Source organism: Pan troglodytes, chromosome 16 (assembly GCF_028858775.2).
Source record: "Pan troglodytes isolate AG18354 chromosome 16, NHGRI_mPanTro3-v2.0_pri, whole genome shotgun sequence".
NCBI lineage: Eukaryota > Metazoa > Chordata > Mammalia > Primates > Hominidae > Pan > Pan troglodytes.
Window position 1 is genome coordinate 33,746,535 of NC_072414.2, and position 27,320 is coordinate 33,773,854.

The 27,320-nt window shown below is 45.7% G+C and overlaps 1 protein-coding gene across 8 annotated transcripts in view; it reads left to right on the forward strand.

Annotated features, from left to right (window-relative positions):
- MAPKBP1 (mitogen-activated protein kinase binding protein 1) overlaps positions 1-27,320 on the forward strand; it is a 53,453-nt gene that overhangs the window by 5,046 nt on the left and 21,087 nt on the right. For 6 of the 8 annotated variants that reach the window (XM_063794777.1, XM_016927983.4, XM_063794778.1 and 3 more), the window contains one exon: positions 20,347-20,438. The exons of the other annotated variants lie outside the window; for them this stretch is intronic. In XM_063794777.1, coding sequence (XP_063650847.1) covers positions 20,347-20,438 — 92 coding nt within the window. The remainder of the gene's footprint in view (positions 1-20,346; positions 20,439-27,320) is intronic. 8 annotated transcript variants of the gene reach the window in all.

The following is a 27,320-nucleotide window of genomic DNA, read 5'->3' on the forward strand; positions in this document are numbered from 1 at the left end:
TTACAGGTATGAGCCACCACGCCCGGCCAGTTATTTTTGTTTTTTGTAGAGACAGAGTCTTACGATGTTGCTCAGGCTGGTCTCAAACTCCTGGCCTCAAGGGATCCTCCTGCCACAGCCTCCCAAAGTGCTGGGATTACAGGCATGAGCCACCATGCCCAGCCCCTGCCTTTCTGAGTAGCTGGGACTAGCGGTGCTTGCCTCTGCGCCAGGCTCCAGTCATTTCTTAGTGTTCAATTCACACGCTCTGAGTTCTCCACATAGAATAGATGACTAAGAGTGGATGTCCCTGTGGCCAGCAGCTATGCCCCTCACCAGCCTTTGTGAATGACCTTCAAAGCTCTTGTTGAATTTTCTGTCTCTGAGGTCTCTTGAAATAAGGCTTGTGAAGTGTCTTGAGATCCTCACAACAGGTGGTATACAATGAAAAATGTCAATGTTCTCCTAGTTTTGTTTCTTTGATCACCATTTCATCCCTCCTTCCGGTGCCTGCAGCTGCCCTCAGCCTTCAAAGTGATTCTCACTGGAGAGAGAGGATGCTTCTCTCCCTGGACCCAACACCTCTTCATTTACTGTCTAAAAATAGCCCAGCCTCTTCAGGCTGCGAGTTGTCTTTCGAAACCTCCTCTCACCTACTTGGCCTCACGCATTTCAAAGTGGAAGAGCACTACTGCTTTCCAAGTTTTTCTCTCTTTCAGTTTGCAATTTAGGGCAGGTTCCCTTCTTGGATTTGAGTCAGTGTCTTATTTCCTGCTGGTATTTTGAATGTCTTTCATTTGTCACCTGTGTATTTTCATTTCCTGACTGATGAAAAAACAGGTAGAAATGAGGCTTCAGCCTGACATCTGTAACCTCCCCACCAACCCTCTGAGGCTGAAGTTGGGCTTGATGCTGTTATCGCTGACCCTTTGTTTGGAGAAAACAGTCCAAGGTTTGAAATTGGGGCTATGTTTATTCAAACTAAGCTTCTCTGAGCACATGGTCTGTCCCACTCATCCTCAGAGTATCCGTTGGTTTTACTTCATGTTCAGACTGCAGTGTTGTTAAAGAAATAAAGCTACAGTGTTTTCAGAAGGATTTGTTATATTATACTTCATGTTCCCACTGCTCCAGGCTAAGCGTCTCCTCTGGGCTCCATTGTTTAATGCAGGACAAAGCCAGGTTTTCTGGCAGCTTCCTTTTCATAGCAATTCTCAGTAGAGGTATAGAATGAGACCTGCCCACCTTCTTGGGTGTTTATTACCCCATTTGTGGATTTTACTTTAACTTCTGTTACCTTAAAAAAAAAAAAAAAGTTGGTGAGGAAGGCAAGAAATAAAAGTGAGTATGACAGCCAGACTGGGTAGTGTGGATTTTTAGCGTTGGTATTTTTGAATGTCCAGATTTTCCAAATCCTTCCTTCCTTCCTTTCAACAGTTATAGCAACAGGTCCAGTGCTTCTTCATTGGTCACATTATTTTCCTCTGGTTTTGAAGGACACTTAACAGAAGAATGAGTTTACAGTATGGATAGCTCCTCCTAGATTTCAAGGGAGTAAATTCCCCCCTCTCATTTTGTCACAATGTTTGCAATGCTTTTTTTTTGCTTTTTTTTTTTTCCTTTTTTCTTTTTTGAGACAGAGTCTCACTCTGTCACCTAGGCGGAAGTGCAGTGGCGTGATCTCAGCTCACTGCAACCTCCACCTCCCGGGTTCAAGTGATTCTCTTGCCTCAGCCTCCCGAGTAGCTGGGATTACGGGCATGTGCCACCATGCCTGGCTACTTTTTGTTTTTTCAGTAGAGACAGGATTTCAACATGTTGGCCAGGCTGGTCTCGAACTCCTGACCTCAAGTGATCTGCCTGCCTCGGCCTCCAAAAGTGTGCAGTGCTTTTTTTGGTTGCTTCCCTATTTGGTAAAACAATCCTGTGGGTTTTTTTGTTTTTTTTTTTTCTTGCTGGGATTTTAAAGTTTATATGCCTTATCTCTCCTCCTAAAACTGTAATGAAGCTAAAGATATTTTCCTTTCCCTGCTATGCCGGGCATGGTGGTGCACACCTATAGCCCCAGCATCTTAGGAGGCTGAGGCGGGATGATTGCTCGAGCCCAGGAGTTTGAGGCTGCAGTGAGCTATGATGGCTCCACTGTATTCCAGCCTGGGCAACAGAGTGAGACCCCATCTTAAAAACAAACAAAAACTGTCTGCCCCTCTGTTTATAATTGAGATTTTAATTTACTTGAAGATCTTAGAACAACCCTTTGTGAAACCATGTGGCTGATTTTTTTTTCCCACTTTGTCAAATGTTCTTTTGGAGAAATCCTGAGAAGAAAGTTTCTTTGGTGGTTCAGGATTTGAGCGTTGCTCCTTATTTATCACAGTTCTCATCAGCCTTTGAGACCCATCTTCCTTTAGTGGCTCTTCTGGTCTTTTCTTTATGAGTTTGGCTGATGCTCTTACAGGTGCTAGCACTTAAGAAAACAAGACTTTAAAAAATTATGAAATACAGGCCGGGCGCAGTGGCTCATGCCTGTAATCCTAGCACTTTGGGAGGCCGAGGCGGGCGGATCACGAGGTCAGGAGATCGAGACCATCCTGGCTAACACGGTGAAACCCTGTCTCTACTAAAAATACAAAAAATTAGCCGGGCGTGGTGGTGGGCGCCTGTAGGCCCAGCTACTCGCGAGGCTGAGGCAGGAGAATGGTGTGAACTCGGGATGCGGAGCTTGCAGTGAGCTGAGATCGCGCCACTGCCCTCCAGCCTGGGAGATAGCGAGGCTCTGTCTCCAAAAAAAAAAAAAAAAATTATGAAATACAACAGACATTAAGAGAGTGTACAAATATAATATTGTATTATAAATAATGATAAATGATTTCCCCGTGTAACCACCGCCCAAGTGAAAAAATAGAACAATGGTAAGGTATTGGCAGTTTCTGAGGGACGTGATGTGAATGTTGTCATCAGGGTGGGTGAGGATGTACTAGGCACTGTGCTAAGCATTTTACATATACTATCTTATTCAAGTTTTACAGAAGTCTACCATAAATACTATTACCACCCCATTTTGTAGTTAAGAAAACTAATGATAAGAGAGGTCAGGTGAGTAGCTGGTAGTTACATAGCCAGTGAGTGGCTAAGCAAGAATTCAAATAGAGGCTTTCTGAACTCCAGGGCCCACACTTAATCTTTATTCTGCATTCCTCCCAGGGAGCCTTCATGTGCACAGCATGGCACTGACTGCAGAAGTGTGCCTAGTATTACCATAGTCAAAGGGCACGTCATGCACTCAGCTTAGAAAAAGGGACAGTTCCCAAAGAGGGGGAAAAAAAAGGGACAGTTCCTTAAAAAAAAAATACTTTGTCCCCAATTCCTTATAAAAGTCAATTTAATGAATTTCTCAGACTATTATTTTAGATCCATCACTCAGTAACCCTTGTCCATCTATATCCTTACTCCTCTTCCCACCTCCAGCTCCGGATTTCCTGAACTTTTGTTTCTGCTGCCTGTTCTTGTCAGAAACTGTGCAACCTTGGTTCTGTGGGTATGTGAATGTCAGGTTGGCAGGGTGCAGCTGTGTGGTTCCAGATGACCAGAAGCCACAAGCGGTTGCTGCTTCTCTCTTGGGATTGGTTGGGGAGTGAAGGGCAGACCGACGGATGCCTTGGTTGTTTTTCTGTGTGGGTATCATGGGGCTTCAAACTGTTGTGCTCTTTGTTGGCTGGTTGATTTTGTAGCTCATGCTCTTGAGGTGCTCTTTCAGGTCTCTCCCTGTTTTCCTCTGAATTCCACTGCTTTGTTATCTCTGTTAGCATACAACTGACCTTGTTTTTGAAGCTGTGGAGAGTAGCTGGTGGAAATACCTCTTCCAGTTGGGAAAAAATGGACTTAAAATGTCCCATGTCCAGGCTGACCTGGATGATGACAGTTGGTTGATGAGTTAATTTGAACATGAGCAGAAATGAGGTCAGTTGCCTGCCTGACTCCATGTGGCCATGCTGGCTCCAGGTTGCAAAGTTCTTCGAGCAAGTACCTTGTCTTGCCTAATCTCGAATGTCTATTCTTTTTATTTCTTATCTCAAATAGGCATTGTGATAACATTATAGGTGCAAAAGTATGAGGTCTAAAGGCCTCTGCTTCCCTGCACTCCCTCAGTTTGTCCTGAGCAGAGGGAGCCCCAAGCCAGATGGATTGGTTGGAGAACAGCCCATAGGCAGTTTGCAGTTGTGGGCGCGTAGCTGGGAGCATGCTCAGAAACTGATTCTTGGCCTCACGCCTGTAATCCCAGCACTTTGGGAGGCCGAGGCGGGTGGGTCACGAGATCAGGAGATCAAGACCATCCTGGCTAACATGGTGAAACCCCGTCTCTACTAAAAACACAAAAAATCAGCTGGGCGTGGTCGCGGGCGCCTGTAGTCCCAGCTACTCAGGAGGCTGAGGCAGGAGAATGGCGTGAACCCGGGAGGCAGAGCTTACAGTGAGCCGAGATCGCGCCACTGCACTCCAGCCTGGGTGACAGAGCAAAACTCCGTCTCAAAAAAAAGAAACTCTGATTCTTGCACCTCTACGCTACTGCTTTGGAGAAAAGCAAGCAGCTGCTTGTCAGGACTAAACTTGTAACATGCAGGCCTACCTCCATTACCCTGACATTCATTGGTTGGCTTCTGTTTGAGAGGGCACAGTATCTTTGTATGCCATGATTGTTTTCATATAACATAATAACCTGCTGCTGACTTTTCTCAACATGTCCTTTCTGCTTATGATGTTCTTTCTCCAGGCTGCTTTGGGTTCTCTTGTAAGGCCCGTACAGCAGCTGTCACTGAGATACTGCCTCATAACAAACCTAGAACTGGCTAGTGAAAAGAGCTTCTCAAGAGTTAATATGAGCTGGACACAGTGGCTTGGGCCTGTAACCCCAGCTACTCTGGAGGCTGAGGCGGGAGGATCACCTGATGCCAGGAGTTCAAGACTGGCCTGGGCAACATAGCAAGATCCCATCTCTAAAAGCTTTTTAAAAAAAATTAGCTGGGCCGGGCGTGGTGGCTCACACCTGTAATCCCAGCACTTTGGGAGGCCGAGGCGGGTGGATCACAAGGTCAAGAGATCTAGACCATCCTGGCCAACATGCTGAAACCCCGTCTCTACTAAAAGTACAAAAATTAGCCGGGCGTGGTGGCGCACACCTGTAGTCCCAGCTACTTGGGAGGCTGAGGGAGGAGAATTGCTTGAATCCGCAAGGCAGAGGTTGCAGTGAGCCGAGATGGCGCCACTACACTCCAGCCTGGCAATAGAACGAGACTCCGTCTCAAAAAAAAAAAAAAAAAAAAATTAGCTGTGACTTTGGGAGACCAAGGCGAGCAGATCGTTTGAGTCCCAGAGTTCAAGACCAGCCTGGGCAACATGGCGAAACCCTATCTGTAAAAAAAAAAAAAAAAAAAAAAAAAAAAAATTAGTTGGGCATGGTTGTGCATGTCTGTAGTCCCAGCTACTTAGGAGGCATGACGTGGGAGAACTGCTTGAGGCTAGGAGTTCTAGGTCTAGACTCCCTCCCAGGGCCATTGTGAGATTTAAATGAGATTTGATGAATTTGAAAACACATTGTAAGTTTTAAATAACTTTACAGCTATAAGGGGTTGCTAATACTATCAGTGTCTGAGATATCTAGAATACCAAGGAATTTTCTTCTAATTTGTTAGCAAGATTTTATTCCTTCAAGTTTCCATTTGTGAGAGGTCCTTTTTTGTAGGCTCGCCTCTTCTGTTCCAACATTTTTAATCAGCCTTTCTGCATGGCTTTTTATTGTGAACTATCTTCAGTACCTTTTTCTTGCCAATATTCTAACTTGTATCGATAATACTGACCAAAAGGAAGGCTTAGCAGAAATTCTTTTTGATACTAACTTGTGTGTAATGTATTTCAGGACTATGACTATGATTTTGGGGGGAATTTTTTTAAAATGTCAAACCAGTGAACTCCAGGAGTAGAGGGGAGTCCTAATTTTTTCCTTATCTGTTTAGAAACCACCGGGGTGATGAGCATGCTTTTTAACAGCAAAAGCTTCTCTAGATGTAGAAATAATTTTTTTTCTTTTGGGTCTAATTTATATTGACAAATAATTTGAGAAATGAATTAGCCTTTTGTCTAAGAATTTACAGGCCAAGTGAAAATGTGTTAATTTTCGGCCAAGTGAAAATGTGTTAATTAAATAACCCGTTATTTAAGTTTCTAATGTTGTGACCAGAGTAAAATAATCTATTAAAAAAATTTTTTTTGCTTAAAAAAATAAAGATACATGAAGATGTGAAGATATAGGTGCAATCATACCCTTACACTACTGGTGAAAACATACATTAATCCAACTTTCTTAGAGGACAATTTGGTAATATCTGTTAGAAAATTTTGCATATTCATACCTTTTGATTCAGCAGTTATAATTCTGGCATCTTATTCTGTGCAAACACTCATACTGCACGAAGGTGTATCTAATTGAATTTTTTGGTGTTATTCATAAGAGTGAAATTTTGAAGTTATCCAGGTACCTATGAGTAGGGGATTGGTGTACATCAATAAGATGAAATTCCTTGTACCTGCCAGAAAGAATGAGGTTAATCTATATGTACTGATGTGGAAGAGTATACAAGATATCTTGAATGGGGGAAAAAAGCAAATTGTATAATACTTTTTTATGTTAATGATTATTTATATTTTTGTTAAAACATATATATATGTTAGTATATGCATACTAAAAAATGAGGCTATAAATACCAAACTTGTTAATATTGGTTATCTCAGGGAGGGATAGTAGATTATGATGGACTTTCACTGTCTCCATTATATATTTCTGTAATGTTTAAATTTTTCACAAAGAGCCTGCATTATTTTTGTAAGTAGAAAAAAAATAAAGATGGAATTCTCTCCAATTTAAACATGTGTATTTCATATGTAAATCTAAGATGTTTAAAATTTAAAATCCTTATGCTCATTTTATTAAAGCAGTTATGCACAAATGCTATTGAAAAATATATCTGGTATAGCCGGGCGTGGTGGCTCACACCTGTAATCCCAGCACTTTGGGAGGCCAAGGCGGGCGGATCACGAGGTCAGGAGATCGAGACCATTGTGGCTAACACGGTGAAACCCCGTCTCTACTAAAAATACAAAAAAATTAGCTGGGCGTGGTGGCGGGTGCCCGTAGTCCCAGCTACTCAGGAGGCTGAGGCAAGAGAATGACATGAACCCGGAAGGCAGAGCTTGCAGTGAGCCAAGATTGCGCCACTGCACTCCAGCATGGGCGACAGAGCCAGACAACGTCTAAAAAAAAAAAAAAAAAAAAATATATATATATATATATATATATATATATATGTATAATAAGCTTTTTTTGTTTTTTAAAGAAGTAATAGGACATAAAAATATTTTCTTGAAGATTAATGATTAGCTTGTTGAATTTGAGACAATTCATTTCCTTTTTTCTTTGACATTGAGTCTTGCTCTGTCGCCCAGGCTGGAGTGCAGTGGCAGTATCTCCGCTCAGTACAACCTCTGCCTCCCAGGTTCAAGCGATTATCCTGCCTCAGCCTCCCGAGTAGCTGGGATTACAGGTGTAATCCTGACCTCAGGTGATCCATCTGCCTAGGCCTCTGGCTCTCAAAGTAGATTTTTTTCCTGTTGGGATTACAGGTGTGAGCCACTGTGCCTGGCCAGTTTCTAATATCTTCAAAAATATCTCCTTGGTTAGCTTTGATAAATATTTTTTGATACTTTTTGAAGTACATGTGCTTTCTGAAAAGATTTGTTACAACTAATACAGAAAAGCATAAAGAAGAAGAAAAAGTATCCATAATTCCAGCACCTAGAGATAACACTGTTCTGATTATCAAGGGCATTTAAAGCTCTTTTTGATCAACATAGTCGCTTTTATTTTATTTTATTTATTTTTGGGTGGGGGGCAGGGACAGAGTCTCGCTCTGTCGCCCAGGCTAGAGTGCAGTGGTGTGATCGCGGCTCACTGCAACCTCTGCCTCCCAAGTTCAAGCAATTCTCCTGCCTCCGCCTCCCGAGTAACTGGGACTACAGGCACCCGCCACCATGCCCAGCTAATTTTTGTATTTTTAGTAGAGATGGGGTTTCACCATGTTGGCCAGAATGGTCTTGAACTCCTGACCTTGTGATCCACCCACCTCAGCCTCCCAAAGTGCTGGGATTACAGGCAGGAACCACCACGCCCGGCCGCAAACACATTCTTTAATTATAACTTAGGTCAGATTTGTGAAGAGCCATGCCATGCATAGGGATAAGAGTGTTCTGTTTGTAATCATGTATGGCACATGGATTATGTTATTCAGGCCTTCCTCTGTCTTTCTGGAAAGGCATCAGAATCTTACTTCCTGCCACAGCTTCTAGGGGTGGCATTGATAAATAGTTGAAGAATTCCCTAGGAGGTAAAAAAAACTTAATAAGATTAACCAAAGAGTATTCATAAAAATTTTAAGTTTTTTTATTTTAATAATTATTTCCCAAGACAGAGTCTTGCTCTGTTGCCCAGGCTGGAGTGCAGTGGCACTATCTCAGCTCACTGCAACCTCCGCCTCCCAGGTTCAAGCAATTCTTTTGCCTCAGCCTCCCAAGTAGCTGGGATTACAGGCACGTACCACCATGCCCGGCTAATTTTTGTATTCTTATTAGAGATGGGGTTTCACCATGTTGGCCAGGCTTGTCTTGAACTTTTGACCTCGTGATCCACCCGCCTCGGCCTCCCAGAGTGCTGGGATTACAGGGGTCAGCCACCGCGCCCGGCCATGATTTTAAGTTTTTTAAAAATGTTTTTGAGTATTTAAAAAATTGATTCAACAAATATATATTAAACACTGTGCCCTGTGCTATAAGCATACAGTTATATGAGATACAACTTCTGCCCTCCAGGAGTGTATAGACTGGTAGGAGAGATAAGACAAATCCATAAAGAATAGAAGTTCTTTACAAGGTTCTAAGCAGTGCATGCCATGTGAATGATGCAAATTAGGTGCTGCTGTAAGAGTACGGAGGAGGAAGGAATCATTTCTGGCCAGGCGATCACAGAAAGAATCAGAGGGGATGTGACATTTGAGCTGGTCCTCGAAGGAAAGGTAGGATTTCAGTATAGGGTAGTGGAAGGGAAGGTTAGAAGAAGCATATGAGCTATAAAGCCCCAAGGCTTCTTTCCAGAAAAATGAATAGTCCAGATTGACAGATGCACATGATTCAAATAGGTGAGTAGTAGGAAATAGAATTATGAGAAGGGCAGAGTTCATTAATGCTAGGCTAAAACATTTATATTTTATTTAGTTGACAGGAAGGAGTGACTGAAAAAGTTTTTGGGCAGGGGAGAAACATGGATCAAAGCTATGCTGTGGAAAAATTACACGCTGATGGGTTGGAGGAGGGGAGGAAAGAGTCTATAGTAAGGAAATTGATTAGAAATCCATTGCTATATCCAGGAATGTGTTGAAGGCCTAAACTGGGGTGTTGGCATGAAGTGAGCATTTTGTAGAGAATAGGTTGAGGAAACCTTCCTTCTTCCCTGGAGAGTTTCATGGCATAAGTTGTGTGATTGTAGGGGCACTGAGAGCCCTCCACACTCCCCTTTTTGTTCCAGGAGACACATTCACTTTGCACACTTAGTCCAGATAAGGAACAGTTAATATTCTCACTGGTTACAAAATAGAAAAGCAAGAGTTTAAGAAAATCAGGTGTGTAGAGGAATTAGATCCTTTTGATGACCAGATTTTTAGCTCATAAAGCTTTGTTTGTGGTTCTGGTTTTGCTGTAGTACTGTAGAGAGGACTGACTTTAGAGGAAAAAAAAAACTACAACTCCACCCCCACCCGAATTCTGCATGCTTACATTGAGATAACTCCTTTTCTTGCCTTTCTGATAACTGTGGAAGAGAAAGAGAGGGCAGAAGGGCTGTACCAGGCACTGTAAAAGCTGTTAAATCTGCTCTCTGGACTTGGGCACGTGCTGATGACTGTACTATTAATATAACTGGGTCCTTCATTCCCTCTCCCTCTAGTCTGACGCCTTCCTTACCTCTTCCTCCATCTGCATACGAAATCAGCTTCTCCTGCTTCTGACCCTGCAGTGCCAGTTGGCTTGGAAATGGGTGTCTGCTGTCTATATTTGGCTATAGCATAGGCTGGACATGGGCAAGCTCTGACCACATGGGATACTCTGGCATTAGGAAGACCCTCCCTCTTTCTTGGAACCATCTCAGTGAGGAGAGGTCAGAACCCATTTTTTAGACCCATTTTAGCTACTGATAAGTTCTGCTAAATTTTTTTGTTAATGTTAAATATAGCATGAAAGGTCTCTATTGTCTGTCTGTCTTGTGGCCCTCTGCCTTCTATCTTGGCTCTCAGACCTGTCCCTGATGCCTGCACAAAGGCATAGTGACTTCCCTGTGTGCTGTTTCAGAAACTGTAGCATTCTGTTGGTGCTAGAGAATTTGAACTCTCTCCTCAAAGCACCATGGTTTCTGGAACCAGACAGCCCCAGGTCTAAATCCTGTTTCTTCCACTCACTACTTACTCTTTCATGTGTAAAATGGAGATAATACTAGTCCTTCATGAAGTTGTCAAGAGTATTAAATGAGATGATCTGTGTGAAGTGGTTAGAACAGTTATTGCTACAAAGTATACATTCAGTAAATGGCAGCTGTAGATCCTCTCTCTGCCCCAGACCTTTTGTACCCCCGGTGCGTTCTTGTAAAATACTTGGAACACTGGGACTAACCCAAGAGAGGCTAAAATTTGGAAATAGAAGGGCAAATGCCTTAGTTTAGTAGTTCCCAATCTGGTAATCATTAGAACCACCTGGAGAGCTTTAATATGCAGATTCTCACACCCTACTCCTTATCTTTTCATTCAGAATCTTGCAGTCAGGGGAAGTGGATAGGGTGGGGATAGAGTAGGGACTGTTGTTACATGAAAAAAACCTTAAGTTCTTTGGGTACTTTGTTGACTGGCCAGGTTTGGGAACTTTTGTTCCAGTCTTCTTGTCCCCAGGGGCTGTGGCTAGCGGCTTTGTCAGGTTACCCTTTCCAAGCAGTGGCAAATGCACCTTCCTTAGAAACTAAGGCTGTTTTAATCTTAGTCTGGAGAATTGACTCAGCTCCAACTAATTCTAAACCGTTAAGCAGGATACCCTTTTTTTGTTTGTTTGTCACATTGGAAGTTATTTGTTTCTGGGAGTCTTTGTGGTATAGATGGAACTCTACATCAGCCAAACTGGGTAGAGACCAGGAGCAGAGACTAGACCCAAGGTCTGCTCTCTTCTTCAGCTGGCCATTGTGCCCCTGCCTACCTCTGACCAGATGGCACTTTGAACTTTGAAGCAACAGGAATGAGTTAGCCTGGGCATGATACCTGCCCTTCCTCCCCATTCCCAGGTCTGGTCACTGGGTCTCTGCCCTACTGTCTAAGTCTCTGCACAAAGCCTCCTGGCCTTGGCTTCTTCTATGGCTTTTGCGTTAAGTGGCAGTTCTCAGAATCTGGTAGAGAATCTGCTTTGTGAGATTAGAGTGTAGTGTGTGGGCAAGAGACAAATATAGTTCTTAACCTGCAGGAAGGGAGGGGAAGGCGAAGAGTGCTCTGCCTTGGACAGGTCTCTGACATGCTTGTTTATAGAAACAGCAAGTCCATGGTTTGGCTGGAATGACTTACAACTCAGGTATTTATAACTTGAATTGAGTGGGATTGAGAAGTGGGGGAAGGGAAAAGGGGGAAGAAAGTAGCTGGTGGCAACAAAACATAGCAACAAAAACAGATCTTTTTCCTCACAGTTGCTGGGGTTTCTTTACCAGTATGAGGTCAGCCAAATCCTAGGGGACCCTGGCCTTTTGTGACTCTGGCCTCTTAGTTCTCTATCTCAAGGGAGCAGCCACTCCCGTGCCATTGCAGACTCCCTGTAGTGGTCCCTCACACTAAAAGGGAAAGCATTTCCTGCCAACTTCTGTTGTGGGTCCAAGCAGGAAGCCCTTCCTAACAGTGCCACTGTCTTGGCTCCACCTGGACTCGCTTCCATTGGCTAGTGCCTGTCCTCTAGCTCGTGAACTGATCAGATCCAGGGACTTGAGAGAGCAGAAAAGCTTCGAAGGCCCTGCCCAGTGTCTAGGATTGTATGTTTAGGGCCCTGGGACCGCTTGGGATCTTATACTGTGCCACCTCTGTTGAGGATGGCTCTGGACTCTGGAGAGTTCTGTCCTTGCCTCCTTCATTTCTTTCAGCACTCACTATTAATCACCCCTCCCTTCTGGGAGCTCTCCACTTCACTGGCTTCCTGGTTCTCCTCCTCTCTTTCTCACTGCCTGTACCTCATCTTCTCCATGCTCTAAAAATAGGTGTTGCCTGAGGTTGGGAGTTTGAGACCAGCCTGACCAACATGGAGAAACCCCGTCTCTACTAAAAATATAAAATTAGCCAGGTGTGGTGGCGCATGCCTGTAATCCCAGCTACTTGGGAGGCTGAGGCAGTAGAATCACTTGAACCCGGGAGGTGGAGGTTGCTGTCAGCCGAGATCGTGCCATTGCAGTCTAGCCTGGGTAACAAGAGTAAAACTCCATCTCAAAAAAAAAAAAAAAAAAAAAAAAGACTGCAATCTGCAGGCTGGAAACTACTGTTCTATCTAGTATGAATGAGCAGTCCTGTCTCTTGCCTCTACGCCACCTGTTTTTTCCATCTACTTTAATGAGAGCCAGAAGAGCACTTAAACACGTGGCTTTATTCTTTCTTTCTCTCCTGGGAATAGGCTAGTATGAAGTTACCCCTTTATCTTATTAAAGTGAGAGATGATTTTGCTGGCCCTCTTTCTCTCTGGAGGATATGATAGTGCTCTGCCTAGTTCCTACTGGGAGTGGTGGGTATTCAAGCCCTCCCTCACATTATACTTGTAGTAATTCTGCCTCCAGTAGCCTTGCTTCAGGGGAAAGATGACACCTCTTTCAGGTTGGTATACGCTTTCTTCCATCTCAACACTGTCCACCTGCCAAAGCAAAAGCTGGGTCACAGCTTGGGTATTCTCCATGCTTCAAGGCTGCATTCTGGATGTGGAGGAGCTCACGGTAGAGAACCAAGTGGGTCCTCTCTTCTTCCTTCTGAGTTTCCACTTGCGCATGAAGCAGTGTTCCTAGAGCTGTAGATGGATGGGTCAGGGTGCCAGCTGCCTGCAGCAGTTGTGTCCCAAGTCACTGCCCAGACACAGTTGCCTGGACTGGTGTGTCTCCTGGGCTGTATTTCATCGGCATTTGGGCCTTGAAGGTTTGGAGCTGAAGTTCCTGTCAGAACTTTGGGCTGAATCCCAGACTTTATGGACAGTAATTTTCTCACAGGGCCTCTTTCCTACCTCACTTTCTTCAAGCGATCCTTGAGGCCAGAACTCTCACTTGTGGGCTTGCTTCCTCATGTGGAAAGATGCTGTAGTATTTAGAGGGGTGGGTCATTGGTTCTCAGAGTGTGGTCTGAGAAGCCTGGAGTCCCCAAAACCCCTTTAGGGGGTCCATGATGTCCTGTTTCCAACTACATATCCAAATGAGGCTAGGTTTTCTTCGCATACTTCCACTAGATAATGTCAGAACAGATTGAATGCAGATGCAGATATGAGAACCCAGCTCCCTTCTGTTAAGCCAGATATGAAAAAGATTTGCAAAAATGTAAAACAGTGCCATTCTTCTCACTAATTATTTTTGTTTTGGAAAATAAAGTTATATTTAATAAGAACGCTAATATGTGGGCCGGGTGCAGTCGCTCACGCCTGTAATCCCAGCACTTTGGGAGGCCGAGATGGGTGGATCATGAGGTCAGGAGATCGAGACCATACTGGCTAACACGGTGAAACCCCGTCTCTACTAAAAATACAAAAAATTAGCCGGACGTGGTGGCATGCACCTGTAGTACCAGGTACTCGGGAGGCTGAGGCAGGAGAATAGTGTGAGCTTGCAGTGAGGCAAGATTGTGCCACTGCACTCCAGCCTGGGTGACACAGTGAGACTCCGTCTCAAAAAAATAAATAAAAATAAAAAAAGAATGTTAATATGTAATGGGTTTATTGTTATTTCTAAATGATTTAGTAAATATTTTTAATGTTTCAGATTGTGATTTCAAATATAGTAAATATTGATAGACATAACCTGCATAAACAGAAGCTCTCTGTTGTCCTTGATAAGCTCGAAGACTGTGAAGAGTTCCCAAGACCAAAAGGTCTGAGAATCTCTGGGCTAGGTCCTGCTTGATAACAAACCACCTCAAAAATCCCCCTGGCTTAAGCAACAGTTTATTTCTTGCTCATGCTACATATTCAGTGAAGGTCAGCATGGGGACCCAGGTCAAGGGGCCCATCTCATTGCCTGCTGCCGTGCTTAGCAGTCAGAAAGAGGGGTACTCAACGATGGTGGTTCTGTGACATGTCAAAGAATTATACAAATATGTAGCTGCATAAGGACAGACATGAGAAACTTAAATACAAACACAGATATTTGGCCGGGCGCGGTGGCTCACTCCTGTAATCAGCACTTTGGGAGGCCAAGGTGGGTGGATTGCTTGAGGTCAGGAGTTCAAGACCAGCCTGGGCAACATGGTGAAACCTCATCTCCCCACTAAAAATACAAAAATTAGCCAAACACGATGGTGGGTGCCTGTAATCCTAGCTACTCGGGAGGCTGAGGCAGCAGAATCGCTTGAACCCTGGAGGCAGAGATTGCAGTGAGCTGAGATCACCCCACTGCACTCCAGCCTGGGTGACAGAGCAAGACTTGTCTCAAAACAGCAACAACAACAAACCAGATTTTTGAGTTCTTCATACTCTTTCCCTCCACATTGCCAGGTCAGTGAGTGTCAACCAAATGCCTTGAGGCTAGAGAGAGAAGTGGGGATGTGAGTTATGGAAGGATGTTGCTCATAAGGTCCTGAGCCCCACACCACATCTTCCACTATATTTTTCCTCTCTTTTTAATATTTGCTATGCAATAGTTAAGACATACAATAAAGATGTGGAATAATAGGCAATGTGTGCCTACCATCAGCTTAAGAAACAAAATGTTACCTGTACCATTAAGTGCCCTTTCTGCTTGTCCTCGGTCGGTCATAGCCTTTCTGTCACAACCAGTTTTAGATACTTTGTGGAGAACAACTTTATTGGTCTGAAATACCCCAGTTTTCCTGGGCTTTCACTGTTTCTGAAGCCTCTGTAAGGCATTCATTTATTCCTTAAATATGTATCAAGTGCCCATTGTATGCCAGAGACTGTTTAAAGTGCTGGGAATACATCCATGGGGGACAGCAACCTAGGTCCTGTCCTCAAAGAGCTCACATTCTGATGGGACAGACAGGCAGTAGGAAGTACATGGACAGAGATGTGATCAATGTTGGGTTGTTACCTGCCTCTGAGCTATGAAGAAAAATAAGGCTGGGTGGCCGGGCGTGATGGCTCATGCCTGTGATCCCAGCACTTTGGGAGGCCGAGGCGGGCAGATCACTTGAGGTCAGGGGTTCAAGACCAGCCTGGTCAATATGGTGAAACCCTGTCTCTACCAAAAATACAAAAATTAGCCGGGCATGATGGTGGGCACCTGTAATCTCAGCTGCCTGGGAGGCTGAGGCAGGATAATTGCTTTAACCTGGGAGGCAGAGGTTGCAGTGAGCCGAGGTCATACCACTGCACTCCAGCCTGGGTGACGAGTGAAACCCTGTCTCAAAAAAAAAAAAAAAAGAAAAAGAAAAAAGAAAAACTAAGGCTGGGTAAATTGGGTATAAGATTATGGCAGTAAAGCTAGTCTGGAAGGCCCTCTCTGAGGAAGAGACCTTTGAGCAAAGACTTCAGGAAATTAGCTTTGTGCATAGCTGAGAGAAGAACTTTTTAGTCCAAGGAATGGCATATGTAAAGGACCTGAGGCTACAATTGGCTTAAGGTGCTTAAAGTTGGTAAGGTGGCTGGGGTGGAGTGAGTGAGTGAAGGGGAGGGTGTAGGAAATGAGGTCAGAGAGGTAGGTAGCCAGAGGCCTGATGATTTGGGGCCTTGTAAGCCTGGGTAGAGTATTTGGATTTGAACTTGAGGGAGATAGGAAGCCATTTGGAGGGTTTTGGGCAAAATGATGACATGATTTCATTTATATTATATTTTATTTTTATTTACTTATTTATTTATTTTTGAGACAGAGTCTCGCTCTGTCGCCCAGGCTGGAGTGCAGTGGTGCAATCTCGGTTCACTGTAAGCTCTGCCTCCCGGGTTCACACCATTGTCCTGCCTCAGCCTCCCCAGCAGCTGGGACTACAGGTGCATGGCGTCACGCCCGGCTAATTTTTTTTTTGTATTTTTATTAGAGACGGGGTTTCACCCTGTTAGCCAGCATGGTCTCGATCTCCTGACCTCGTGATCCGCCCGTCTCGGCCTCCCAAAGTGCTGGGATTACAGGCGTGAGCCACCACACCCGGCCTCTCATTTATATTTTAAAAGAATCCCTGTGACCTACCATGTGGAGAAAAGACTATAGGGGTTAAGGCCTGAAGCAGGGAGAGCATGTGGGTGTTATAGTCCAAGTGAGAGATAATAGTGACTTGAAACTAAGTGGCATGGTGGTAAATAGTTACAGGTTCTCTGAGAGGGGAACAAACTGTGATTTGGAAGATCTGTGAGCCTTTGCTGATTTCCATGGTGTAAGTCATCCTGCGGTGGTGATTTCAGGGCCACTCGTTTGCTAGCACCGAATGTGGGAAAAGTTGTGCCCAGTCAGCATTCTTGAGTTGGTGCAAGCCAGCTCCAGCACACCACCGATTGAACTTGAATGCATTGAACCTGGGGTGTGTTTGCAGGGGATGTTCAAATTTGTCTCCATCTTCTAGGGCAGGTGGAAGCTCTACCACCTTCTTGGAAAGGAGGCGAGGAAGAAGGTTATCAGAGGGAGAGTCAGTTTATGAAGTCCATCATGTTGAAGCCTTGCAAAATAAGCCTAGATGTTGGAGGCCTTGCAGGAACTCTGGACTCTTAGATCCTTTGAAAGTAGAGCTCAACGCAAAACCTCCCTGCAAACAGGAAGCTGGTTTGAGTTAAGAACATAAAATAAAAACCAGCTGATGCCCCTGAATGTTTTCCCCTGCTCCTCCCCTTCCACAGAGCCAAAGGAAACTGCTTTTTCCCCCCCTTGGATAGCTGCTTAGAAAGCCAGAAAAAGCCAAAAACATAAATCCTTTGAAAATAAGCCAAGTTTTGAGCCCAGGCAAACTCCTGCCTGTGGAGTTTTCCTAGTGCGGAAGTATGTTCCACTGCTGAGAGTCCTAGGAGGAAAATGACTAAGGAACACAAAGGTGCCGGTGATCAGAGCCTGTCTCCCAGGCCTGGCAGAAAGAGATGGTCCGTAGCAGGGTTTCCCAAACTAGAGCTTCCAGCCCATTTGTAGGTCATGAAATCAGTAAAGTGGGCCATGACCAGAATTCTTTTTAATGAAATGGAATATAATAGAAAATAGAGTATATTGTACTCTAGGATTAACAATAGTATATTGTTTTGTGAAACTTTCAGTTTTATGCATATGTACACACGTCTCTATATACTGGCTCATGATATAAAATGTGTTTCTTACTGTGGGTCATGGCCAAAAAACTTTGATAAACACTGGTCTTTAGAGTGTTAGTAGCCCACGTCTGCTTCTTGCTTTAGAGAATTAATTCTCTTTGGAATTGGATCATCTACCCACAAAACACCTACCCAAATTCCTGTTAGAAAGAAGATCAGCTGAGAACCAACTGACTTGGTGTAATTCTTCGGCACCAACACTGAAGCATGAGGGACGGAAGGGATCAATGCAAATTTAAATCCAAAGGATTTACCTTTAATCAGATTACCAGGAGAAAATAAGAGTTGAGCAGCCCTTTAGCTCACTACACTTGATTTTGTGGCCTCTCGCAGCTGTGTGGGTAATGCCAGCCTGGGGCTGTTCTCTTTCCTGTCTGCAGAAGGCGGTGGGTGTGGCAGGAATGTCCCTAAATATCCCCTCCTCTGGGAGAGTTGAAGGTTCAGTGCCAGGATGACTGGTGACTTAAACTGAGTATCCCCCAGACTTCCCCAGGATGATTTTGTTGCTCTCCAGTCAGTAATAGGTGACTAGATCCCAGTGGTTCATTAAGCTGAGAAAAAGTAGAGGAGGCATAAGTTAGGGGAACCTATCAAGAATGTATAGAGAAGGCCAAAGTTACTTTATTCCACACTAGGTTTAGTGCCTCAGATCGGCGCAAGGGTAATTGGCAAGTTTGGTGCTTGCCAGGTGGCTGTGGGTTGCTGCTCTGTATTCAAACCACATCTACCAGTGAGCAGACACATGTTAGAATTCCTCGTCTGCATCCCCAAGATACACAGATAACCTTGGGGACCTCTCTGGGGAATAGGTATTAAATGTAACATATCAGGAGACTTATTTTGGTCTTCGGCCACCACAGGGCATTTCCTTCCAACCTAATTCAAGCTAAAATGATCTTCAGAGATAAGAATTTAAACAGGTTCAGCCGGGTGCGGTGGCTCATGCCTGTAATCCCAGTACTTTGGGAGGCCGAGGCGGGCGGATCACGAGGTCAGGAGATCGAGACCATCCTGGCTAACATGGTGAAACCCTGTCTCTACTGAAAATACAAAAAACTAGCAGGGTGTGGTGGCGGGTGCCTGTAGTCCCAGCTACTCAGGAGGCTGAGGCAGGAGAATGGCGTGAACCCGGGAGGTGGAGCTTGCAGTGAGCCGAGATGGTGCCACTGCACTCCAGCCTGGGTGACAGAGTGAGACTCTGTCTCAAAAAAAAAAAAAAAAAAATCTAAACAGGTTCTCTAGGAGTACTTTTTGAGATGGCGTCTCGCTGTGTCACCCAGGCTGGAGTGCAATGGCGTGATCTCGGCTCACTGCAACCTCCACCTCCCAGGTTCAAATGAATCTCGTGCCTCAGCCTCCTGATTAGCTGGGATTACAGGCACCAACCACCATGCCTGGCTAATTTTTGTATTTTTAGTAGAGATGGGGTTTCACTATGTTGGCCAGGCTGGTCTCAAACTTCTGACCTCAAGTGATCTGCCCACCTTGGCCTCCCAAAGTGCTGGGATTACAGGCGTGAGCAATTGCACCTGGCCCCTCTAGGAGTACTTTTAATTCTGCGGTTGGAGCAATAAGAGAGAAGGAGAAACTCCAAAACTGTCCTAATTCATTCTGAGCCTCCCCTCTCTAGAAACTGGCCTGGACTAAGAATAGACCGCCCTGCCACAAGCATCCACCCTAAGTGTTTCTGGTTTACATTGCCCTCTTAGGGCCTCTGAGACTCTCCTCAGGTTCGGTGTTTTCATAGCAGAGTGCTGTCTAGCCTGTTCACATGTCCGTCCTGCATTCTGAAGCCCCACTCTCTGAGCCAGGGGAGATCAGGGACATTCTTGAGCAGAGCCAGTGCAGGGAGTGCACAGTCCTGGAGCAGGTAAAGACCTGGAGCAGCAAGTGAAAGACCCAGAGCAGAGGATGACATGGAGTGACAGCAAGAGGTTAGAGGGAAGTCTCAATCTCACTTGGCATCGTCTAGCAGAAAGACCAATGAATTAATTTGAGGTTAGTTCGTGTGGGTCCTGAGGCCTGCAGACAGGGTGGGGTAACAATACTAATAATGAGAGTGATGAGTGTCTCCCGTGGCCGTGTCCTCTCTGGATCTCTGAGCATTTTATCTTTCATCTCTGTGGGAGTTGCGGCTTAATAATAATAATTAGAGTACCCTGAGCATCGGTGCTTTGTAGAACACAGCATTAAGCCCTGTTTCTGCCTCCTTGGATTGTAGTCTGTATGAACTGGCAGACATTTGGGAGGTGGAGCCCTCTGACAGAGGGGAAGAACATGATAGAATGCAAAGGTCAGGGATATTCTGAGTCACCTAATTGATACCTAACATTCTTTTGGCTCTTGGTAGGTCAGAGTGGCCTTTCCTTCATGCCTGCCAAAGCACAAAGATCAGTGGCCTCACCCAAGTCTCACAGACCCAAGAGTCTAGTCTGGGGATCCCAGGCTCTAGCTTATACATGGTACCTTCCTGGTTTTGGGGAATGCTTGTTCCTCTGTGGCCATGAGTTATGCTTTAACGAGTTGCTGTTCTTTCCTGTGGTACCAGCAGACTGAGCCCTGCCGAAAATAGGTGACGCATGCTGGGTTTTTCCCGTGTGATCAAGAAGCCCGGTGGGCAGAACAGAAGAAGCTGCAGAAGTCATAGCTCCATTCTCCTGAAAACATGGGTGTCTGGAAAGTAGCCAGTGCCTCAGGATGGTCCCAAGTACCTTCAGCACCTTCTTCCCAAACACACTCTGTCTGTAACATGTCACTTCTGTCTTCCTCTAACAGGTGACCTTGGAGAAGGTGCTGGGAATTACAGTGTCTGGAGGCAGAGGACTTGCCTGTGACCCCCGATCAGGTTTAGTTGCTTACCCAGCAGGGTAAGTAAGCACCTTGGAAGAGATCTTGATGCATGGGAATTTATAGCCACGCTAGAGCAGTTGGGATGGGCAGGGATTTTCTGGTATCTTCTGGAAGATAGATACAGGTTAATGTTTTGTTGTCATTTTTGTAAAGAGACGCAGGACCAGGTAAAGGTTCTTTGTCGGGTGCTGTCATTGTTGCCATCCTGTCCTGCTTTTCAGTTATCTACCCCACCTCCCACACACAGATTTACACTTTATGTTACACACAGTTCCCAGCACCATCTTCAGTAACTACCTTCCAGTCATTTAAAAAACAGCTTTATTGAGATGTAATTCACATACCATATAACTCACTATTTAAAATACCCAATTCAGTAGTTTTTTAGTATATTCACAGAGTTGTGCACCCATCACCACAATCAAATTTAGGACATTTTCATGACCTTGTTCCCTTTTTTTTTTTTTTTTTTTTTTTTTTTTTTTTGAGACAGGTTCTGGCTCTGTTGCCTAGGCTGGAGTGCAGTGGCTCGATGTCGGCTCACTGCACCTCTGCCTCCGACACTCAAGCAATCCTCCCACCTCAGTCTCCCGAGTAGCTGGGACTACAGGCGCACTGCCCCATGCCTGGCTAATTTTTTGTAGAGATGGGGTTTCACCACATTGCCCAGGCTGGTCTTGAACTCCTGAGCTCAAGCCATCCACCTGCCTCAGCCACCCAAAGTGCTGGGATTACAGGCGTGAGCCACTGTGCCTGGCCCCATTCCTATCAGTCACTTTTCATTCCCACCCCCACCTTACCAGACCTTCATCCCTAGGCAACCACTGTCTCCATTAATTTGCCTATTCTGGATATTTCATATAAACGGAATCAGGTAACACTGTATTTGGCCTTTTGTAACTGGCTTCTTTTTGTTGCCCAGCCTGGAGTGCAGTGGTATGATCATGGCTGACTGCAGCCTCAGCCTCCTGCCTTAGCCTCCTGAGTAGCTGGAGCTATGGGTGTGTGCCACCATGCCCAGCTAATTTTTCCATTTTTTGTAGAGACAGGGTCTAACTCTGTTGCCTAGGCTAGTTTCGAACTCCTGGGCTCAAGCAGTCCTCCCGCTTCAGCTTCCCAAAGTGCTGGGATTACAGGCGTGAGCCACCACGCCTGGCCGCATAATGTTTTCAGGGTTAATCTATGTCACAGCATGTATCGCTACCTTATTCCTTTTTGTGGCTGAATAATATTCCACTGGATGGATGTAGCGCATTTTATCTATTCTTCAGTTGATGGACATTTGGGTTGTTTCTACTTCTTAGCTATTATGAATATTCGTCTGTTCTAGTCACTTTGAGAGAGATCAGTGCCATAGAAGAGAAGTAGGGGAGTGGGGCTACTATTCTTTCTCTTGCTGCCTTTTCACTCCTCTGCTCCTACAAGTGGGAAACCTCCAACCATAGTTTCTTCAGGCTTCTGGAGAAAGCTTGGAACCCCTCCTGCTTCTGGCTCACTCTGTTCCATGCTGATAGGCACAGGAATGTGAAAATGAATAGCGCTACTGCTGTACCTTTCTTACTCTACCATTAACTTGTTAATGCCTAGTTCATTCCCCAATGTAATTTTCATAGCAACTTTTATAGTTTTTATACTAGATACATGATTTGCTTAGTTTTATCACCTCATCAAAAAAGCTTCCTTTATCAGGCTGGGCCCGGTGGCTCACGCCTATAATCCCAGTACCTTGGGAGGCCAAGGTGGGCGGATCACTTGAGGTCAGGAGTTGGAGACCAGCCTGGCCAACATGTTGAAACCCTGTCTCTACTAAAAACATAAAAAAATTTGCTGGGTGTGATGGCGGGTGCTGGTAGTCCCAGCTGCTTGGGAGGCTGAAGCATGAGAATCACTTGAACCCAGGAGGTGGAGGTTGCAGTGAGTGCAGATTTCGCCACTGCACTCCAGTCTGGGCGACAAAGAGAGACTCTGTCTTAAAAAAAAACAAGCCACCACCAAAAAAAGCTACCTTTATCAATCAAGTACAGTTAATGATGGGGATATGTTCTGAGAAATGTGTCATTTGGCAATTTCGTTGTTGAGTGAACATTACAGAGTATACTTACACAAACCCTAGATGGTATAGCCTACTACATACCTAGGCTACATGGTGTAGCCGGTTGCACCTGGGCTACAAACCTGCACAGCAGGTTACTGTACTGAATACTGTACGTAATCCTAAGACAATGGTATTTGTATATTTAAACATAGAAAAAGTACGGTTAAAATATCATATAAAATATATTTTAAAAAGGCACACCTGTATAAGGCACTTACCATGAATGGAGTTTCCAGGACTGGAAGTTGTTCTGGGTGAGTCAGTGAGTGAGTGGTGAGTGAGTGTGAGTGCCAAAAACATTACTGTACACTTTACAAACACTGTACACTTGGCCATACTAAATTTATTTTAAAAACATACATTCAATAATAGATTAACCTAACTTACTGTAACTTTCTTACATTTTATAAACTTTTTTTTTAACTTCTTGACTCTTGTAGTAACACTTAGCTTAAAACACAAACACAGTACAGCTATACAAAAATATTTTTCTTTTATCTTTTTTCCGAGATGGAGTCTCCCTCTGTCACCCAGGCTGGAATGCAGTGGCACGATCTTAGCTCACTGCAACCTCTGCCTCCTGGGTTCAAGTGATTCTCCTGCCTCAGCCTCCTGAGTAGCTGGGATTACAGGCTCCTGCCACCACGCCTGGCTAATTTTTGTATTTTTAGTAGAGATGGGGTTTCGCCATGTTGGCCAGGCTGGTCTTGAACTAATGACCTCAAGTGATCAGCCCGCCTTGGCCTCCCAAAGTGCTGGCATTACAGGCATGAGCTACCGTGCCTGACCCAAAAGTATTTTCTTTTTATCTTCTATAAGCTTTAAATGTTGTTTTTAACTTTTTAAACTTTTTTGTTAAAAACAAAGACACAAACACACACATTAGCCTAGCGCATAGAACTACATAGGGTCAGGATCATCAAGATGTCACTAAGTGACAGGAATATTTTAGCTCCATTATAATCTTACGGGACTACTGTCATACATGCCCTTTGCTGTTGACCAAAATGTTATTATGTGACGTATGACTGTACTTATTCTATGCCAGGTACTTTTTAAGCACTTTATATGAATTATTTAATACTCTGAGCAACTATTATCACCCTATTTTAGAGGAGGAAATTGAGATCCAAAGAGGTCAAGCAGGCCGAGTGCAGTGGCTCACGCCTATAATCCTAGCACTTTGGGAGGGCAAGGTGGGCGGATCACCTGAGGTCAGGAGTTCAAGACCAGCCTGGCCAACATGGTGAAATCTTGTCTCTAGCAAAATACAAAAATTAGCCTGGCGTGATGGCGGGTGCTGGTAGTCCCAGTTACTCGGGAGGCTGAGATGGGAGAATCGCTTGAACCTGGGAGACGGTGGTTGCAGTGAGCCGAGATCGTGCCACTGCACTCCAGCCTGAGCGGCTGAGCAAGACTCCATCTCAAAAAAAAAAAAAAAAAAAAAAGAGGTTAAGCAGGCAGGGTGCAGTGGCTTTGGGAAGCCAAGGTGGGAGGATTGCTTGAGACCAAGAATTTGAAACCAGCCTGGGCAACATAGTGAGAACCCTGTCTCTACCAAAAAGTAAAAATAAAAAAAATTAGCTGGGTATGGTGGCATGTGCCTGTAGTCCTAGCAACTGGGGAGGCTGAGGCAGGAGGATTGCTTGAGCCCAGGAGGTGAAGGCTGCAGTGAACTATGATCGTGCCATTGCACTCCAGCTTGGGTGACACAGTGAAACCCTGCCTCTTAAAAAAACCAAAAGGGTTAAGGAGTTTGCTTGAGGTAACATAGCTAGTGTGTGTAATGGGGTTCTAACCCAAGTAGTGTGACTGTAGAGCTCTGATTGTTAAAATGGCACAGAGTAGGGGGAGACCACACTGTTTTTTTTTGAGACAGAGTTTCATTCTTCTTGCCCAGGCTGGAGTGCAATGGCACGATCTCAGCTCACTGCAACCTCCGCCTCCTGGGTTCAAGCAATTCTCCTGCCTCAGCCTCCAGAGTAGCTGGGATTACAGGCATGCGCCATCATGCCCAGCTAATTTTGTATTTTTAGTAGAGATGGGGTTTCTCCATGTTGGTCAGGCTGGTCTCAAACTCCTGACCTTAGGTGATCTGCCCACATTGGCCTCCCAAAGTGCTGGGATTACAGGTGTGAGCCACTGTGCCCGGCCACTTTCTGCTTATTTTTAACAAATTGCTTTTCCTCTAAGCTGCCTACCTGCCCTTTGAATGAGAAGAGCCCCATTTATGGGCAGCTCAGTCTGTGCAAGGGAGACTTCTGCCCCTGGGTTTGGGGTCAGTGTCTCTCCCAAGTGGTCCTCTGGTGTTTAATGGCTGCAGTAAGGGTGCTGTGGGAGCCACACGGGCTCTGCCTGGCAAAGGCTGGGCTAGGCTCCATTTTCCCCTAGAGAAGCAAGCTGATGGAAAGACCTCTCTACTGGATAAGTTTGTGCAGCCTGCCTCAGGGGAATTCCACTTGTTCTTGCCTCTGCCTGGGAAAGCCAGGTTCCCTCTTGTTGGAGGTGGGGCTGGGGCTGGATGTAGCACAGGCAGAAAAGGCCTTGGGGTGCTGCTTGGTGCATGCTGAGCCCTGTGTCCCTGCCCTGGGGAGTGTGGAGTCTTGCCCGCTTTCTTCCTCACACACCCCTGGACTCCAGGCCTGGCCTTTAAGGGCATGTGCTTATGCATGTTTATGAGCAGGTCTCAGCCCAGTGCATGTGCCTGGGAGTCATGATCCTTCCAGATGGTGTACAGGCTTTCCTGATGGAACCTCTAGTAGGTTTCCTAAGTGTGTATGCTTGGCTTAGGCCATCCCTGGGCAGTGCCCCTAATCTGTTCCCTGACCTTTTGATTTCTTAGAACTTGAAGTTGTCTGTGCAAATGGCTTCTTTTCTGGGTGTTTGAGTTTTGCTGTGTTCTAGAACTCCCTGATGTGCTGCTGTGATGTTGGGGGCCACCAGATTCTGTGTGAGCACAAGCAGGTTCTTCACCTCCCTCCTTGTCTCCCTGCTTTTCTTATCTGATCATCCTTACACTGCCCCCAGCCCCCACGCTCTTGTTCCTCCTGTGCCTGTTGCTTTGGGAGCCAGCTCAGGTATCCTAGAAACAAGGAGAGAAACAAAACTCAGAAAATTCTCTGAGGCCCAGAGGCGAATATCAAACCAAAACAAAGTTTTCTGAAAGGAAATGGAACAGCACAGGAAAGGAGGGTGGGCAGTGTGTCAGGCAGAGGTGGGTAGGAGCTCCAGGCTGAGCATGGAGCCTGTCCTAGTGGCTCCTACATCCCTTGGCCGTTGTTTCCCCACGGGAAGCCCCCCTGCTAGAGGATGCCAGACAGCCCCTTTGAGAGACTTAATTGAGTTGAACACCCTTAATTGAGTTGGGCCTTTTCCTCAGCCAGCTGGTGGAAGGTTGATGGGCCTTCAAGCCCAGCACAGCCCCTGTGCCCCTGTGCCCCTGTGCCCAGTCCTGAGAATGGGTTTCTCCTGGCTCCTATGCCAGAATGGCCTGGGTGAGTGCCCTGCGCACAGCTGCTCCTCTCCCGCTGGGATGGGAAGTGTCCCAGCGAGGTGACGGGGTGTATCTGGCAGCTAAGAAGAGACCTCTTGGTTGATTTAAGTGGGGAGGAGAAGAGGGAACCCCTGCTCTCCTGAGGAGGCCCTCCATTTCCTCAGCCCATGTTAAAATTGATGCTGAGATCCTCAGCTTTGAAGCATTGCACTGGGTGTGACAGAATTCTCCTCCTGAACTGTGTTCTTGTGACACCTGAGCTGAAGGAACACAGAGCTACCTTCTTACTTGCTGTAGGGTATTCGCCAGGGACAGTAGAGAGACCAGGTGGGCCTGAGAGAAGAAAAGGTTGGGACTTGGTGCCCAGGATCATGCAGTGTGTTAGCAGACAGGCCTGTGACCTCAGTGTTCTGGTCTTCCCACCTCTACACTGCCCTTGAGCATCAAGGAGTCCTAAATGCCTGAGGTACAGGAGAACCATGGACCTCTCCCCAGGGCCCTCATTCACACTCTGCTACCCAGGAGGTTCCTTGGCAGCCAGGGCTTTGAGATCTTGCCCCTAGTGACTTGAAGACATATTCACTTGTTTACAAATAATTACTGAGGGCCTATCGTCTAGGCCCTGGGAAATTAACAGTAAGTAAAACAGACCAAAAATACCATCCTCACAGAACTGGCAGTCTGGTGTGTGAAGATGGATCCCCACCCCCAGTGTAAGTTATAAGCATGATTACAAATTGATGTGTGCTTTGGAAACAGTAGAAGCAGTAGCAGTGAGGGAGGTAGGGTTGTAATGATAAATAGGGCTGGAGGGCGACATTTGAGCGAGGCCAGAAGCCCCTTTGGCATGCTTCTGTGAGTCATTCTCAGATTTTACCTGGTCTGAAAGAAAACAATTCAAAGGCCCAGGGTCCCTGGTTGACCTTGTGTGTTCTGCCCCCTGTGTCTGTGCTGCCCCATGCATAGCTCATCCCATCTGGGGGATGGAGAGTGGTAGGAGGTGGATCCTGTGGGAATCCTGGGCTCTTTGTGGTAGCAGCAGGCCTGGACCTGTGTAGGGAAGGGGGATGTTGAAGGCTTGGCCCTTCCTGGGCAGTAGGCCCAGCACCTGGCACTGGTACTCCACAGCGTGACTCCCCCAGGCTGAGGCCTTATGTCCTTCCGTGAGAGTGAGCAGCCACCCTGCACCCTCAGGTGCTGAGTTGCAGGACTCAGCTGATTGGTCCAACCCAGCCCTTGGCATGTGGTGGATCCCAGCCAGCACTGAGCAAGGGCTCACCCTGCTGGGCAGGGTCAGGGGATGTGGAGAGA